Raw genomic sequence first — 13,316 nt, forward strand, 5'->3', positions numbered from 1 at the left:
CAAGGTTATTTAATGCATAGTTAAACATTCCCTCTAATGTTATGTCCCATCCTCTCCTCAACTTCCCTCCATCAAGCACTCCTCCGATCTGTCTCCTACGGCCACTACCACTCAAAATGGAAAAGAGGTGGGCAGGAGATGTCTCAAAATAACACTCATTGTATGGCACTAACTGGTTATAATTGTTATTATCTATAACCAGGAAGTCATAAAATGTTGCATTAAACATCAGTTACACATGTTCCACCTACGTCAAACCCATGAGTGTTCTTAGTTTTTGTTTTTATTTTGTTTTATTTTGTTTGAGACAGGGTCTCACTCTGTGACCCAGACTGGAGTGCAGTGGCACAGTCATGGTTCACTGCAGCCTCAACCTCCTGGGCTCAGGTGATCCTCCCACTTCAGCCTCTGGAGTAGCTGGGACTACAGGCACAGGACACCACCCCAGCTAATTCTTGAAAATTTTTTTAGAGATGGGGTCTCGCTATGTTGTCCAGGCTAGTCTCAAATTCCTGGACTCAAGTAATCCACTGGCCTCGACCTCCCAAAGTGCTGGGATTACAGGTGAAAGCCACCTTGCCCAGCCTGTTTTTAGTTTTTCATTGGAAAAAAAAAATCACAATTTGCATCAGGCGCCATATTTCCACCCAATTATTCGCTATCAAGTTTGTTTGCTCCTCAGGGTTTCCTTTAGAAACAAGCTGAGCAATTTCTTCATTCTACCCAGTTAGGCTGCTGAAAGACTAGGGTTTCTTGGTGATCTATATATCGATATCTATCCACATCTATACCTACATCTACCTGTATGCGTGTAGTGTATATATATACATATTATGTGTGTGTATATATGCATACATATGTGTGTGTATATATGTACATATATACATTTAAACAAAAATTTCTCCTTCGTCCTCGAAGCAAACAAACCAGCACCCTCGAGTGTCCGCCAGGAGGCGCAGGGGGCAGCGTGGGACCTGCGGTACCTCCACGGTTGTAGAGGTGTAGAGGGATGCGGCAGCGACGGAACCGGGCTTCTTTTTTAAAGAATCAATGTGAGGGAAGGGTGCAGAGCCGCGTTATTTCAGGGAGACATTGTCGCACTCCCCCTCCCGCGTATAGGTAGCATCTGGGGTGCGTGCGCCCTGTTCGCAGACCCCATGGAGAGACGCTGGCGGCGGCAGATGGGGCTCCTTTCGCGGTTGCAGCCAGCAGTAACCCGACCCCGCCGGCGCAGAGACTGAAGAAGCGCAGGGGACAGCGGCGAGCTGCGAACAAAAGCCCTTGGCGCGGGGCCGAAGCCCAGGACGCGGGGTGAGTAAACTGGCTCGGGTACCGGGAGCTGCGGGAACCTGGGCGGTCAGGTTCGTTGCGCTCCAGGAGCCCACCCATTGGGATGCTGTGGGGGAACTCGGAGGGCACCCGAAGGCGGGTATCTGAACCCAGACTGGGGCGGATGGTATCTTTAGCACATTCAGACTTGGAGGAGATCCGGTGTGTCTGAGAGTATCCAGGCACCTTCTCCCTCCCCAGCGAACACCCGGTGGGGTTGGAGGTGGGGGCGGAGGCGGCGTGCAGTGCCCTCAGTAAGCCCTGCCAGAGCTCCTGGAGCAAGAATCCATCACCCCTCCCGGAGAGGCCTTTGGGGACTTCTCCCAGCCCTTTAATCACCCGAGGGCCCTGCGACCGAGTCTCCTTTGGCAGGGGAAATCAACCATAAACTTCTTCCCTTAGGCAAATGGGGTCCTTTGGGATGAACAGGCCTCTTGCTTTTTTGTTCCTGCAAAGCTGCATCCCCAGTAGCCCGCCTAAGCTACAAACAAATACGCTAATCCTCCCGGGAATCCTCCAGCGCCTCCCTCGCTAGCTCCTGCTTGCACCTGGATCTTTTCATCTTAACTTGCAGCAGAAAGGGGATGTATCTAGCGGGCCAGGCGCCCAGAGAAGCCTCGCCACAGGCCTCCACCCCGCATTCCGGGGCTGAGGGAGACCCAGGCTGCTCTCTGAACACGAGTGTCCGCCCCACCCCCATCCCCGTTCTGGCGCTCAGCCCGGGCTTTCCGACATCGGTTTTACGATTTACGTTCCACCAAAGCCTCTGAGCCTAATCCGAAAGCGGATTAAGTTGGGATGGGGTGACTATGGATGAGGATGGGGGAAGAGCTCTCAAACGTATTCCTCGATGTCCCTCCTTGTGATCCGCAGAGATTCCAACAAAGGACGGGGCTCAGCCATGGTGGACCCGGTGCCTGAAGAAGAGAAGGCAGGAGCGGAGCCCGGCGACTCCGGAGGGGACGAGGCCGCGGCGTCCGTGCCCCCTGATGCCCAGGGCGCCCAGGAGCCCGCAGCCTCCTCGGCCTCGGCCTCCGCGGCGGTGCCCCGCAAGACGGAAGTCCCATGTGCAGCCGCAGAAGGCGGGCGGCGGGAGCAGTCCCCGCTGCTGCACCTCGACCTCTTCAACTTCGACTGCCCGGAGGCGGAGGGCAGCCGCTACGTGCTGACCAGCCCCCGCTCGCTAGAGGCCTGCGCCCGCTGTGCGGTCAAACCGGTGGAGCTGCTGCCACGGGCCCTGGCCGACCTGGTGCGCGAGGCTCCGGGCCGCTCCATGCGGGTGGCCACCGGCCTGTATGAGGCCTACGAGGCGGAGCGGCGCGCCAAGCTGCAGCAATGCCGGGCCGAGCGCGAGCGCATCATGCGCGAGGAGAAGCGGCGTCTTTTCACGCCTTTGGGCCCCGCGGCCGCCGCCGCCGCAGCCGCCGCAGCCGCAGCCTCGGCCCCGAGCGCAGGCAGCAGCAGCAGCTGCAGCAGCGCCAGCCTCCCGGCCTCGCCCGCGCCGCGTGCTGCCCGCAAGGCTTCCCCCAGTCCCTCCTCCGCCCAGACCCAACCTCCGCCAGCGGGTTCTCGGACAGGCAGGAAGAGCCATTCGCTGGACTCACTGTCCCGCCGGCGTGAGGGCGCCCTCAGCTCCGAGTCGGGGGCATCGTCGTCATCCTACAGTGGGGAAAGCCTGAGGGAGCTGCGCTGGCCGCCTCGGGCCTCAGCCAGGAACAGCTGCCCGGCGGGGTCGGCGTCCTCCACTACCAACGCTCCGGGCCGCCCGTCCGCCCTGACCCTGGTTCCGATCACCGGCCGCAGCTTCAGCCTCGGGGACCTGAGCCATTCGCCGCAGACCGCTCAGCACGTGGAGCGCATCGTGCGCCAAGTGCGTGCCGAACGCGGCCTGCGCGGGGTGCCGGAGCGTGATCGGAAGATAGCGGCGCTCATGCTGGCGCGGCACCAGGAGGAGCTCCTGCTGCTAGAGCAACGCGCGGCGGCCCACGGCCAGTGGGAGCTGCAGCGCGTGCACGCCGAGCAGCGGCGGGAGCGCGAGGAGCGGGAGAAGCAGCGCGCCCTAGAGCAGGGCCGCCGAGCCTGGGCCGCGCAGGTGGAGGAGCGGCGAGGCCGCCGTGGCCGCGAAGAGCGCGAGGCGGCACGGCGGCGGCAGCGGCAGTACGAGCGCAGCGAGGAGCGGCGGCGGGAGCTGGCCGAGCGCCAGGGCCTACTGCGGCGAGAGCGGGCGGAGCGCGCGGCCCGGGAGGATCGGCTTCGCAAGCTTCAGCAGGAGCAGAACCTGAAGCAACGTGAGGAAGGCCTACAGGAAGGGCGGGAGCGGGCCGAGCAGATCCGCAGGGAGCGCGCCCAGCGCGCGGCCCGCGCCAAGCAACGGCAGGAGGGCCAGCTGCAGCGGGAGAAGCGGGAGCTGAGCCGGGCGGAGCGGGCGCGCCACGAGGCGCTGCTACAGGGCCGGACCCGGCAGCAGCGCCAGGAGCGAGAGGGCCTGCGGAGCTCGCTGGAAGCCAGCTTGGGCCGTGCGCAGGAGAACTACGAGCATTTGGTGGAGCAGCGCACCCGGGAGCTGCGGGAGCGGGCCCGGCGAGAGGAGCTGCAGGGTCGGCGGGCCAAGGAGGCGGCAGAGCGCAAAGAGCGGGAACATCAGGCGCACCTGGAGGCGCTGGCGCGGGCGGGGGAGCGACGGCTGCAGCACGCGACGCAGGTGGCGGAGGAAGCAGTGCAGCAGAAGGCGCGGCGCGTGGGCCAGAGCCGGCTGGAGAAGGAACGAGCCCAGCGCGCCAACAAAGAGAAGGTGGAGAGGGACGAAGACTGCCGCCGGCGAGAGCTACTCCAGGCCATCGGGCGCAAGCTGGAGCGCAGCGAGCAGCTGTCGCGGGAACGGCGCAGTGCGCTGGAGAGCGCCCGCTCCACAGCCCGGGCCTCCTTCCACGTGCGCGAGAAGGTGCGCGAGGAGACCAACACGCGCTCCTTCGACCGCATGGTGCGGGAGGCCCAGCTACACGCCAGCCTGGACCGCAAATAACTGCGGCTCTTCGCCAGCCAGATTGGCACGCACAGCCCCCTGGGGCCTCCCTCGACCACTTTGACCATCGTGGGAGTGCCCGCTCGGTGCGCAGCGCGGTGGTCTCTCGAGGCTTCTGACCAATGAGGCAACAACAGTACAGACGTGTGGGACCTGTCAGCTGGCCCCCTTTGTTTTTAAAACTTACTTCGTTTGGAGATGACAGCACAATCTGCCCACATCCACCCTTGATGGCTCCTGCACCGACCCTTGTCAAACTTCCCTATGTGTCTCTTGGGCTGGAATAGAGAAGCTTGGGGGAAAGGGGCTGATCAGGACTGGTGAGAGGCCCCCCCCAGGAGAGGGCAGAGGTGGTTGTCCCCACCCCTTCTGCAGCAGTTGCCCCAGGCACGTGTTCGACATTGGTGTCTGAGACAGAGTTGCTACTGCTGAGGGAACATCACCCTGGCTCACCTCCATCTTTCAAAATATGGCAAGCTGCACAAAGAGCGGAGGCCTCCCAGAAAAACACAGCTCCTCCAAGGTGTCAAGCCACGCCCAAATGATCCAAAAAGCAGTTGATTTTTTAGACCTGACTTTTAATCGGCCACCTGAGCAAATTCTCACCAGTTTTGATAGTTTCCATTTCAGTCCCTTGGGTTTTCTAGTTAGACAATCATCTGCAGATAATGTTCAATTTTTGTCCTTTCCCCCCTCCATCCTTATTCTACCAAGTGGCACAGGAAGTTGGTTGGTTTGGTGATGCTGTTTAGCTTTAATAGAAACCCCCAGCCCCTGGAGGGGTTGGATTCCTTTGGCAGCAGTGCTCCATTCCATTAAGCTTCCTTGCAGGGTGGGGCCCACTCCATGAAGACAGCAGTCATGCCTTAAGAAGCAGAGCTACCTTACGTGCCTGCCCAAGGCTGTTCCTGCCTAAATCTCCAGCCCTGCATGCAGTCTCAAGGGTGGGCCCTAGAGAGTTTGGAGTGTAGGATTCCCTCTGTGAAGGAATCATCTCTACTTCTCTGAGGACAATTAGGGTATCCTTGGCTGCTTTACTGTGGTGGCGGAAGAGCTGGAATTGCCTCTTTGTTGAGAGTTGTGTTCACTATCAACGGCCGTGTACCTTCTCCACCTGCCCCCAGGAAAAAGAGTCTCCCCCTTAAATTTCCTGGTACCCCCTCACCTATGCCTGAAAGTATTTCACCCTCTCAATGCCTCACCTTTCCCATTCACCAGATGGGACCATCAGTGTTCCTCTTCTGGTACCACAAGGCCTCCTGGATCCAAAGCACCATGTCAGTATTATTTGTTGGTCCTTTTTGTGCCTTTCTCGACCTGGAGGGGAAGGCAGGAGGATTGGTGTCAGCCTAGTTTCTTTCTGGGAATATGAATCCCTAGTGTTGGAAGGGGCAGTGCATCGTGGACAGATGATCATTTAGCCTCTGGGGTGAAATACTTGCAATACCAGGTCACTCCGTGGTCCAAAAGGTCACATTTAGTTGTCATCAGGCAATTTTAACCCTTAGAGTGCTTCCCTTCCATTAAGCTGAAATTGCCCCACTGCCATATCCACCCATTGACTCTGCCTTCATCAAGGAAGGTGGGAAGTAAGACATCACTTTTTACATTAAACCAGGATCAGGAATAAAAAGTTACCAAAAAAAAAAAAAAGGAAACAGGGTAGAAAACTACTATATTAAACATATTTCAGATATATTCTGCTGGGTAAAATTGTCCCTGAAATGGCTGATTATTACACACACATCCATACACACACACACACACTCTTTGTCAACCCTTCACCCTCACCCCATCACATGCCAACAAATATAAAAGTTGTATTGTGTAGAAGGAAGCAGTGCTTGGGTGTTAGGCTTAAGATGTCATGAAACAAGGAAAGGAGCTGTGTACCGAGGTTTTTTTTTTTGAATGGGTTAATTTTTCCCTTAAATTTTCTTCTTGTTGGTAACCAGGTTGTCAGTGAGTTGAAATAATTGGTATTATCCATGAGTCAGAAGCATTTAACTAAAAGGTTAATGTGATTCTGGTTCTTACCTTGTGGTTCTTGAGTTGGTAAAGGGCTTTTGAAACCATAGAAAATTCCACTTTAAAACTACTTCCTTCCAAAGTATGTTCATTCGTTGGAGAAGACAATCTGATTTTTCAGATAAGGCACTGAAAGGAACATAGGTGGTCTTGCCTGGACCTTTACCCAGTTTGTTTTCTGGGTTACTGAGTGACTTTGGGTAGATTGCTTCTCTGTGCCTTGGTTTCCCCAAACTGTAGAATGGGGGATCATGATTTCTGCCCTGTCACACAAACACTGTGAGAATGAATCAGAATCCAGATGGGTTCCCCAGTTCTACAACTCTGGAACCAAAGGTGCAATTGCTATAAACAGGAAGGGTCATGTAACTCTACCATGGTCACAGAGTGTGATGTACTGTCATGACCTGGTGCAGAAAGGAGTAGTCTTGAAAAGCACAAATTATAGTATCTCATGTGTTGCAAAGGCCCAGGCCTGAATCTCACCAAATTAGAAGTTTGCACTTAGAGAGACGCACTGTGTAAAGGCAGAAACTTTTAGATTCTTCAAAAAACAAAAATCCATATAGCCAAGTAGAATTAAGGCAAAAACAGGGCTGGGTATGGTGGTACATGCCTGTAATCCCAACACTTTGGGAGTCCAGGGTAGGAGGATCACTTGCATCCAGGAGATCCAGACCAGCCCGGGCAACATAGTGAAACCCTGAAAAAAAAAGCAAAAACAGAAGCCAAACCTAGTGACAATAAAGAATGTTCCAGACCATCTGCTAGAGTATAGGCCAACCTCCATATTCTAGGATAAATATCCATATTGCTTTCTGAGGAGAAGCAATTTCCAGAATCATTGTCGGGCCCCTTGTTTATATCCTTTTCTTGAAGCAACGCCAGAGAGAAGAGGTTGTTTCCTATTCTGAAATGCAGCAAGAGAATGTTGGAGGTGGAACAAGGATAGTGGGTGGAAAAATGGCTCCTGATGTATATTCTTCTGGGTGGAATTGTCCCTAAATGATATTCTAACAAGTGCCCAGAATTTGCTTTAGAGCACCATGCTGGATGTGTTCTTACCACCCAGGGGACTGCAGCCTTGAAGTGACCACAGACCTTCACATTTGTCCTCTTGGAGCATCCCCTTGTTCTACAAAACAGAGACTGTGAAATGAAGTGAGGAGGTATGGGAGGCATTGGAAGAAGCTTAGGTTTAGTTCATTACCACGGAAGCAAGAAGGACAAAACTATTTCAGATGAAATCATCAGTGAAGCGTAGTTTAGTGTCCTGCTCAGGCAGTGACCCAATGCCTACAATCCTATCTAGACAGGATGGTGGAAGATTCTTTTTGGAAGCATGCGGACTGTGACTCTCCAATGAGGGCAGTAACCAGGATTTGCTAAAGGCAAATACTCTGTGGGATAGTGAAGATATATGAGAATGCAGTCTGTGTTCAGGCTATTCTGTGAAATCCACCGTTTATCATTTATTCACCTTTACAAAGTCCATTGAAATAGAGGTAACTCTAAATAAAGGGCTGTATCTTGTTTAGCATAGAATCCCCTACAGCCAGTGGTTTTACATCTCACATATGGTAAGCACGTAGATACTGGATGGAGAGAAGGACAGAGGGATGAATGGACAAACAAATGGTGACCAGAGGAAGTGTGTATAGGCCAGCTAGGCAGGACTCCATTCATTCAACACATTTTCAGTGAGCCCCTGCTATGTGCCAGGCACTGCCCTTGGTACTGGAGAAACAGCCTTTCTGATCATTGACCCTGGAGATCACGTATGTACAATGTCATGAGCAGATGACATCTTTGTTTTTATGTTGGGCTTAATAACTTTCTCACCTGAGTAATCTGTAGGCAGACCTGATGGTCCCTCAAGGCACTAACTTCAAACATTGTCAGCTTCCTAAGGACAAGTCATCCACCATTCAATCATCATTTAGTCACTGTTGCTCTCTTTCTTGGAGAAACCTTGATTAATCAGGTCAAATTCATGCCATGCACTTAATCAGCTTTAAATTTCAGTAAACAAAGAAAGAGAGATAAACTGAGAGAGAGAGATGAATCACCTTCAAGGGCATTGCCTGTCATGCCTTTAAGAGAGGCAGCATAAATAATGATCTTCGACCTAGAGAACCGAGCCTCAGGCTGTGCAGAGTCCTAATTCACCAAACGTCATTTGGTACCAGCTCCATCATCTGACTGTTCTTGCTGAGACAAGAAAGTCAAAATTGCAGGACCATTTCCAGTTTAAAAGTCTCAACAAAAAGAAATTTCTGGTCAGTACTGAATCCATAAAAAGATTTAGTAAACCAGAATATCCCACTTCTTAAGCCTTTCAGATAATTGAGCCCAAAGATTGCTCTGTAGGCTTGTCTTTTCTCTGCTGTATGACCACATCTTCATCCAGCGAAACATTCAGCAGAGGAACATGAGGAAGCTTGGTATTTCTTCACACAGCCTGCGAAGGGGCTTTCAGGGACCCAGAAGCAGAAAACTCTTAGTTCTAGAAATGTTGTTTAGGCCTTGGGTGTCTGGCATAGCACCTGAATATTACACCTCATCATATGCTTTGGTTATGTGTGTTTAGACAAGAGCAGTTCTTCGGTTCATATGTGCTCTGTTACACAGAGTTCCCTGGCATCTCTCTCACATGCACCTCCTCCCAACCCCATGGGTCTTCCCAACCAGCCCCCAGCCCTTCATTACTATCCCTGGTGCTGCTTTGGTTTCCCGTAGTTCAGGGCTGGGACAGAGGGTAGAGTTCTTGGCCAGTTTTCAATGCTGCCACTCTTAAAAGTCATGACAGGCAATACCCTTGAAGGTGATTCATCTCTCTTTCTCTGTCTCCCTCTCTGTCTCTGTCTCTCTCCCTCTATCTATCTTTTTACTGTAGCAGATGTTGGGATATGGAATGTGGGATGGTTTCTTTCAGAGAAACGCTGATAATGTCATCATTTGCAGTGTTATTACTTCCCAATTCATCAAATACAGTCATGTCTCAAATGAGCACAAAAACCTAGTCCAAAGTGATTTTTAAATTAGCTGTCATTTTGAAGTGTTCTTGCCTTTCTTCCTCTCCACTAGTACAATTTTTTGTTTGTTTGTTTTGGTTTGGTTTTGAGACAGTCTTGCTCTATCACCCAGGCTGAAGTGCAGTGGCGCCATCTGGGCTCATTGCAACTTCCGTCTCCTGGATTCAAGCAATTCTCATTCCTCAGCCTCTCAGGTAGCTGGGATTACAGGTGCATGCCACCACACCCAGCTAAATTTGTATTTTTAGTAGAGATAGGGTTTCACCATGTTGGCCAGGCTGGGCTCAAACTCCTGGCCTCAAGTGATCCATCCACCTCAGCCTCCCATAGTGCTGGGACTATAAGCCATGGCGCCCACCCCTCCATTAGTACAGTATTGATGGCATATTTTTGTGTCAGACACTTACACAGTTCACAGGACTTTCTTGTGAATGATCCATATCTTCTGTGAGCACACATGTGCAAGCGTGCATGCACATACACATGCACACGCCCACCCTTACTGCTTCCAGCATCAGTGTTCTTGCAAAGGGAGGAACTACAGCCATCTTATTCTTCCAGGGAGGGCTAAGCTCTGGGAAGGCTGAGCTGCCCCTTGTAAGATTCCATTGCTCCCACCTGCCTCCAGCCCCAAGGCTGCTTCAGGCTGTGGCTTGTGAGCATGGTGTTTGCATCTCCCAAATCCATCATCGAGCCTCATGTTGATGAAGGGTTTTCATGCTGCCACTACACTTCTCCTTCCCAGTGCATTCTCTCACTGGGTGTCAGAGATTTACTAGGAAATAGAATTTAGATACCAAAATGCCAACATTCATGAACATAGCATAACAGAATGACTGATGTCCACCAAATTCTGAAAATCTATTCCATGTGGTTATCACAACTTAAGGCAAAGAGTTTGGCAAAGGAGCAAGTGTCTTGACTTATTCAAGCTATTCTCGACTCGTTCCTCTTGTCCTCTGTGAAATGGAGACAATAGATCCTATTTGGTAGGGAGTTGTTAAATCATTTAGTTCTTGGAAAGCAGTAGCACTCAATTTGTGGATACTGTTATCCTAAATTAGAGAAGATGTTAAAGGAAGGAATGGGGTAGATCGAGCTTACGCCAGGTGGTCCTGGTGGACACCAGGCTTGAATGGTAGCCCTTTTGGGGGTAGTCCTTGCTGCGTGGCAATCTTCAAACCATTCCAAATGAGGGGCTCTGGAAAAATGGTTCCCCTGGTAATAAGCAGTAGTCCTGGGGTTGTGGGGGCTGGGGGGAGGTAGGGATTTACTTGTTTACCCATTTACCTTGTTTGGCAATAAAATTGACATGTGATAATAATTTTGGTAATTTTATTTTAAGAAGACTTCTTAAATGATGGGTAAAATGACAGAATGCTTTAAAATTTGTGCATCTTTCTAGGGCAAAATAGGGTGTGCTTCTGTCCTGGTGATGCCCAAATTCTATGATAGCATCTTCAGCAGGACCAAGTAGGAGAGGTTGTGAGAGAACCGTTGTTCGGGGGGACTCTGGTACTACCGGGTGTGGTGGTACTTGGCAGGAATTCTGGACTGCACAGCCATCTTCTGCTATGGCCACACAGGAATGAGGAAGAGGGTCTGGGACAAGCCCAACCTGGGAGAGTGCTGATGGGCTCACTGTAGGGGTAGTGTTGGAGCAGGAAGGAGAGAGCTGGATATGCCTTAGCATCACTTCATCCTCAACTAATGACTTTCCCTGAGAAGCCTCACCAAATGTCCCCAGTCTCCCTTCCTGGCCCTCTGGCCCTGTTGACAACTGCATGGAGGCTAGCTTCAGGCCTGGGTTTGTAGATGTCTATTCTCCTCTTTGGACATACATCAATACATAGAGGTGCTAACCAGGTAGGCTGGCCCATTCTGGCTCTCACTGTGCATGGGGAAGTGAGGATGAAGAGTATGGCAAGATTCTAGGAGCTCTCCTACCTCATCACCTTTCTTCCATCCTTGGATAACCTAGAGGGATGCCCTAGTGGACCTCAGAGTACTCCTGAATCCTCAGCAAAATTGTACCATAGGCAGAGTGTGCTTCCTAGGAACATCTGCTTATTTCCAGAGAACCTGCAGGGTGAGCAAATGCATGGCAGAAGGGAACAATTTGCTAATGCTGGGATTGCAGGGGTAATGATAGCCAATGTGTACTAAGCACTTACACTGTGCAGGTGACTGTTTTAAGCACTTGATTCTCACAAGATTCTCTATACGGTAGGTACTGTTATTATTTCCATTTTACAGATGACAAAATTGAGGCATGAGCTTTAAGCAATTATATGCCCATAGTCACACAGCCAATGTTGAGCAAAGTCAGCTTGGATTCTCTTAGTCTGGCTATACAGCACATGCTTTTAACCAGTATGTTCTGTTGCTTCTTGGGAATCAGTGGGAATGATATTTTATAACCAAGGGGACCTCCTGGAGCATCCCAGTGGCAGCCATTTGAATCACTGCCAGCAATATCTATGTGTAAGGCCTGCAGGGAGAAAGCTCAGATCTCACTGGAGCTTAGTGCCACCAGATGGGTCCTGCTGGCACTAAGGATGGACTGAGGCTCACTGCCCAGAGACAAGACGAGGGACTCTTGTGCTGACCCTGAAGCTTACCACATCAGGGATGATGCATATTCTAGAGCAGAGGTATTCAAAGGGTGGTCTTTGGGCCAGCAGGATCAGCATCAGATATTCTGGGGGTGGGACCCTCAATCTGTGTTTGCACAAGCTCTCCAGGTGATTCTGATGTGCACTTAAGGTTGAGAACCACTGCTCTAGACCTATGCTTCCCAATTCAATAGTCTGTAGCCACATATGCCTATTTAAATTTAAATTTTGTGATAGCAACAGAAAATGAAAAAAAAGTAAGTTAAATTAAGTAAAACTAAAAATTTAGCTCCTCAGTCACACTAGCCACATGGCAAGCACTCAGCAGCCACATATGGCTGGTGGCTAGCACAGATATAGAATGTTTCCATCATCACAGAAATTTCTGTTGGGTAGCCCTGCTCGAGAACCTTGCTACTCCAGAGTGTGGCCCACAGACCAGCAGCACTGGTCTTAAATTTATTAGAAATGAAAAGCTCAGGCTGGGCTCGGTGGCTCATCCCTCTAATCCCAGCACTTTGGGAGATCAAGACAGGCAGATCACCTGAGGTCAGGAGTTCGAGACCACCCTGGTCAACATGGCAAAACCCCTGTCCCTACTAAAAATACAAAAATTATTCAGGCATGGTGGTGGGTGCCTGTAATTCCAGCTACTTGGGAGGCTGAGGCATGAGAATTTCTTGAACCCAGGAGGTGAAGGTTGCAGTGAACTGTGATGGCACCACTGCACTCCAGACTGGGTGACAGAGTGAGACTCCATAAGAAAGAAAAAGAGAGAGAGAGAGAGAGAGAGAGAAAGAGAGAGAGAGAAAGAGAGAGAGAGAGAAAGAAAGAACGAGGGAGGGAGGGAGGGAGGGAGGAAGGAAGGAAGGAAGGGAAATGAAGAGCTCAGACTCCACCCCAGACCTTCTGAATCCAAGTCTGCTTTTTCTTTTCTTCCTCTTTTTTCTTTTGCAAGGTCCCCAGGCGATTCGTGTTGCACATTAAAGTTTGAGAAGCACTGCTCTAGAAGGCAAGTCCAACTCAAGGGCAGTTTGTATGTGTGATTGATTAACTCCCACTGGTAGATTCTCCCTGCTCTACCTTCTTGTTCATTGGTAATTATTTACTTTATGGCAAATTTGTATCATTTGTGGCTAGGCTTCAACTTCCTAGGCCACCAGATTACAATATTGTGAGCTTGAAGGGAGGTTAGATGCCATCCATCTATTTGAATAATAGGAATAAGGCCCCTCTCCTGGCCAGAATTGTGCTCTAGACCCTCCGCGTGTTCTGATCTTATTGCGG

General features: G+C 51.1%; 1 protein-coding gene across 1 annotated transcript; it reads left to right on the forward strand.

Moving 5' to 3' along the window:
• Positions 1-919: 919 nt before the first annotated feature.
• CCDC177 (coiled-coil domain containing 177) lies at positions 920-10,738 on the forward strand. The gene is made up of 2 exons (XM_055289008.2): positions 920-1,311; positions 2,203-10,738. Exon 2 carries the CDS (start codon positions 2,231-2,233, stop codon positions 4,349-4,351), a length of 2,121 nt encoding a protein of 706 aa, XP_055144983.1. The 5' UTR covers positions 920-1,311; positions 2,203-2,230; the 3' UTR covers positions 4,352-10,738.
• The last annotated feature ends 2,578 nt before the right edge of the window (positions 10,739-13,316 follow it).

Source organism: Symphalangus syndactylus, chromosome 8 (assembly GCF_028878055.3).
Source record: "Symphalangus syndactylus isolate Jambi chromosome 8, NHGRI_mSymSyn1-v2.1_pri, whole genome shotgun sequence".
In the NCBI taxonomy this organism is placed as follows: domain Eukaryota; kingdom Metazoa; phylum Chordata; class Mammalia; order Primates; family Hylobatidae; genus Symphalangus; species Symphalangus syndactylus.

Bases quoted from the DNA above. Each gene is read 5' to 3' on its own strand.
- CCDC177 (XM_055289008.2), top strand. From the start codon at position 2,231: ATGGTGGACCCGGTGCCTGAAGAAGAGAAGGCAGGAGCGGAGCCCGGC.